This window comes from Arachis stenosperma, chromosome 4 (assembly GCF_014773155.1).
Source record: "Arachis stenosperma cultivar V10309 chromosome 4, arast.V10309.gnm1.PFL2, whole genome shotgun sequence".
NCBI lineage: Eukaryota > Viridiplantae > Streptophyta > Magnoliopsida > Fabales > Fabaceae > Arachis > Arachis stenosperma.
Window position 1 is genome coordinate 82,104,217 of NC_080380.1, and position 4,449 is coordinate 82,108,665.

Here is a 4,449-nt window from a genome sequence, read left to right on the forward strand (position 1 = left end):
ATCTCTACAATTATTATGTATACACCAAAATCAACCATTAATATAAAATACATGTTGAAATATAAATATATATTTAAAATAAATTAAACTACACATGTATAAATATATTGGTAATTGATCTTGATGAAAATGATACATAAATGAGGAATTAGTTCAAAAAATTAAATACATTCTATATGTATGGATAAAAGAAGGGCTCAAAAGTTCTCTTTATTAAAAAAGAAAATAAAAAAATTTCTTTGTTAAAAATTCTAAAAAATTTATTCTAAAAAAGAGTCATAAATTAATAAAAAAAAGATTAAAATCTATATATTGATTTATTTTTGTGATCTTTTTATGAACGGTATGCATCAAAATATGCATGTAGGGCTCCTAAAAAGATAAAATCTTATTCTAATCAATCAATTTTATAGAAAAAAAACTCTTATTTTTTAGGTCAAGAAGTTGATAGTAAAATATCGAACCAATTTATTAACTTTTTAATATATCATAATATAATATGGAGGACAAAAACAAAGATTTTCATATGTTTGTAAATTCTTGGAGCGAATAAATAATGCACAAAATAACAATTTATGATACTATACAATTTATACTACTAATTCTATTTAAAATAATATTGTACTCATTTCACTCTAATCAGTATATGTGACGTAACTAAATATCATTTGACAGATAATTTATAGTTAAAGCTCTTTTCCGTGATATATATTTTTGTAACAGTAATAGCAGCTGCCAGAAACAGTTACAAGTGTTATTAGGGGAAAAGGAAGGGGCCGTTTTGATTCATTATCAGGAATATGTGGTTCTGAATTAGACTTACTTTGGGAGAATCTGATTCATTCTGTTAAGAAAAGTTAACAATAATAATAATAAGGTCATGATGACTCATACATCATGCATTGTTCATTCATTCATTCATTCATCTCATATCAGATTCTCTCTCTCATTTTCTCTCTCTCACTGAAACCTCACTTGAATGCTCCTCTAAAAGGAACATCAGCATGAGGCTATAGTCCTTTTTCACCTATCCAATTCACCACTCCCTTTTTCTGCTTTCAATCTCTTTCCATTTTGTCTCTTCCTCTAAACTTCACTGTATCTTTTCTCTCTGTCCCTCTATTTATACATCCCTTTCAAATTCACATTCACACATACTTGTAACTTGTTCCTCCTCATCATCATCAAGAAACTGAACAACAATAATAGAAAAAAAATTAAAAAAAAATAACAATAATGTCCCCAACAGGTTCATCAAGATGGAGCCCTACAACTGAACAACTCATGATCTTGGAGGAACTGTATAGGAGTGGGATTAGAACTCCAAGTGCTTCTCAGATTCAACAAATAACGACTCATCTTTCCTTCTATGGAAGGATTGAAGGCAAGAATGTGTTCTACTGGTTCCAAAATCATAAGGCTAGGGATAGACAGAAGCTTAGGAGAAAGCTTAACAAACAGCTCCAGCTACAGCAGCAACTTCAGCTCCATAATGTCCATCACTTCAACCAAGATTTCAGTAACCATTTTCTTGCTGGTTTTGGTTATCCTTCTTGTTCTCCTGTTACCAAACAAGTTCCCTTCTATGCCACTTCTGGTTTGTCTTTTCAGGTAATAATTAATTGTAGTCACTTAGTTTCACACGCACCATGTATTTACAAAGCCTTGCTTTTGTGTTATTTTCAATCATAATAGGGTTATTATTTCTGACCATCATTAAAAGAAAATAAAATGTTCATCTAAAATATTCACTAATATTAATAAAAATGTCGGTCTTTTAATATTTTTTATAATAATATTATTAAAAAATGTTCATTTTTCTTATATTGATTATTACATTAGCTAGTTAGTTTTCTCTTCCCAGCTAATTCTTTGCGTGGAATTCGATAATGAGTAACGTTAAAAAGTTAATTTTTGTCTCTCAACATTACTAATGTTTTTTTTTTAAATTATTTTATTTATTTTAAATTTTAGATTTTTAATTATAAATTTTTAACCATAAATCTTAAATGATAAACCTAAAATTTGAATCTCTAAAAAGAATAAAAACAAGTAATTAATATTAACTAATTAAAAATTAACTGTTTTTTATATCTTTTATCGTTAATTTATAGTATATTCGTTAGGCTGCGGATTAGAAATGATGATGGCTTAGTTTATAGTAATGAGTTTAGTTAACAAAAAAGGTAGAATATAATACCACTTGGGATCAATCGCACAATAATTATTAAGGGAAGGTAAGAGGAATGAAGAAGCAAGAACTCTATATATTCCAAAAGAAAGGCATGTTTCTAGTTTGAACAATATGAAGTAGTCATCAGTAATAAACACGGACCTAAATTATTATATATTATGAAAAACTGATGATTGTATTATACTTTATACACATTTCTTTTGTAATTTTTTTATCCATCAAGATATTTGGACATAAAAGATTAATCATTAAATTACTTATTTATATAAAATATATAATAATAAAATAAAATATAAACTAAAAATAAATTAAACAACGTATATTTATACATAAATATAATAATTTAATAATAGATTTTTTTATTTTTTATTTTTTTGTCTTTTCTCACATCTCCATCACATTGAATACTAAAACTGAAAAATGTACAAAATAGAAACACAAAAGAAGAAGTGCATATAATATTCCTCTGAATTATGCATATGCGTGTTACTTTAATGGTAGTTTTCTTCATTTTCATTATAAATGATCAGGGAGGAGGAGTAGCTGCATACGCATCGCAAGAAGGGGCGATGAATTGCAAGTGTAGTGTGCATCATAACTCAGAAAGTTTGTTGGAGAAGAATAAAGAGATGAGATTCTTCAATAATAACTATGGTTGGACACTTGGCGGCGATGTTAACCATTATCATGAATCATCATGTTGCACTACTACTAATCAACCTCTCAAGACTCTTGATCTGTTTCCAGTCACATCCACTACCAGAATCAAAGAAGATTGCACCAAGACTCTTGATGGGTGGTAGTGAAATTTGATGCAAAATGCTAAAGTGTGTTCTTCTTAGGAGACATGTGGTTTGCAGAATGTTATTATCTTTAAGGGAATCTGAACTTGAGAATCCGATCTAATCTTACTACAAAGAATAAATAGTCTTGTACGTAGGACATTTGGTTGCACCACGAAAAACTAGAAGTATGAAAATAATTAACTTAATTAGTACTTTTGTATATCGTGCAAATCCTAGGGTATTTGACACACCTCACTATGAATGATATAATATTGGTATTATTTAACTAGTTAGGTGTACATTAAAATTAATTATAAAAATAGAATACATATTACAATATAAAATACATATTATAAATGAGTTAAATTATATATTTATTTATATATAACATACAAATATATAATAAATATATAATAATTAATTTTAGTGATTAATTTGTATGCAAATAATATTTTTTGATATTATTTTATCCTAGAACACTACAATGGACATGTCATGTCATTTATTTCTCTATGTTTTCTCTTTTCTCCTGCTACTGCTAGTTATTTTCTACACTTTCATTAGTTTAGTTATCATAGATCAGAGAATATTATATGTTCTGGCTAAAAGGGTCAATTGATATTAGAGATTCTATATATTGTCAAACCGGTAAATTTGGATTCATACATTAACATGGCCCCATCCTGTTGTATGGCCTTTTAAGTCTATTTAGTGTGGATTCCTTGTCCTTTGTTCATCAATCTGGAGTTCTCTCACCATACAGGATGCAAATAATAAAAAAGGACTTTAATTGAAACATGTGGTAACTCAGCCTTTTGTTGCTAAACTTATGGCCTTTTAAATTGGGGGATATTTGTCGCTGCTATTTTGATAAGAGTAAAATGACAAATAAATTTTTGAGAATTTAGATTTTGAGTAGATTAGTTTAGGATAATAAATATGGATAATTTAGTTTAAATTAAAATTTTTTATTCTAATCATAGAAGCTGATTTAAAAATATTAGTTTTTATGAAATAAGTTAATGTTAGTTTAGTGTATTATGAACTTGAATATTATAACAAGGATATAGTGCTGATGAATAAGTAGTTTGGATAAATGGTTTGAAAAATTTGATAAGTTATATTATTGATGGGCTAAGGATAAAATACAAAGGTGAATGGAATTTAATATTTTTGTTAGTTAGTTACAATGAACTTCATTATGGCCTATTTATAAGTTTCATAAGTTGATTTTAAATAATTCCATATTTTATATATTTTTAATTAGATATTTTTAATTAGATATTAATCTAGATATTTCTAGATACTAATCTTAGATATTTCTAGTACTTGATTTATTATTTAATTTCTAAACTTCTTCATCATAATATCTAGATATTTATTTTTATGAAACAAGATCATAAAAATTTTAGAAAGTTCTACAAATATGTAGCATCATTAATACTTCTCCTTGATGCAATTTGTGTAACT

At 26.9% G+C, this 4,449-nt stretch overlaps 1 protein-coding gene across 1 annotated transcript; it reads left to right on the forward strand.

Annotated features, from left to right (window-relative positions):
* Positions 1-1,236: 1,236 nt before the first annotated feature.
* On the forward strand, positions 1,237-2,997 carry LOC130975143 (WUSCHEL-related homeobox 3). Its single transcript, XM_057899971.1, has 2 exons — positions 1,237-1,611; positions 2,725-2,997. Exons 1-2 carry the CDS (start codon positions 1,237-1,239, stop codon positions 2,995-2,997), a joined length of 648 nt encoding a protein of 215 aa, XP_057755954.1.
* Positions 2,998-4,449: the final 1,452 nt, after the last annotated feature.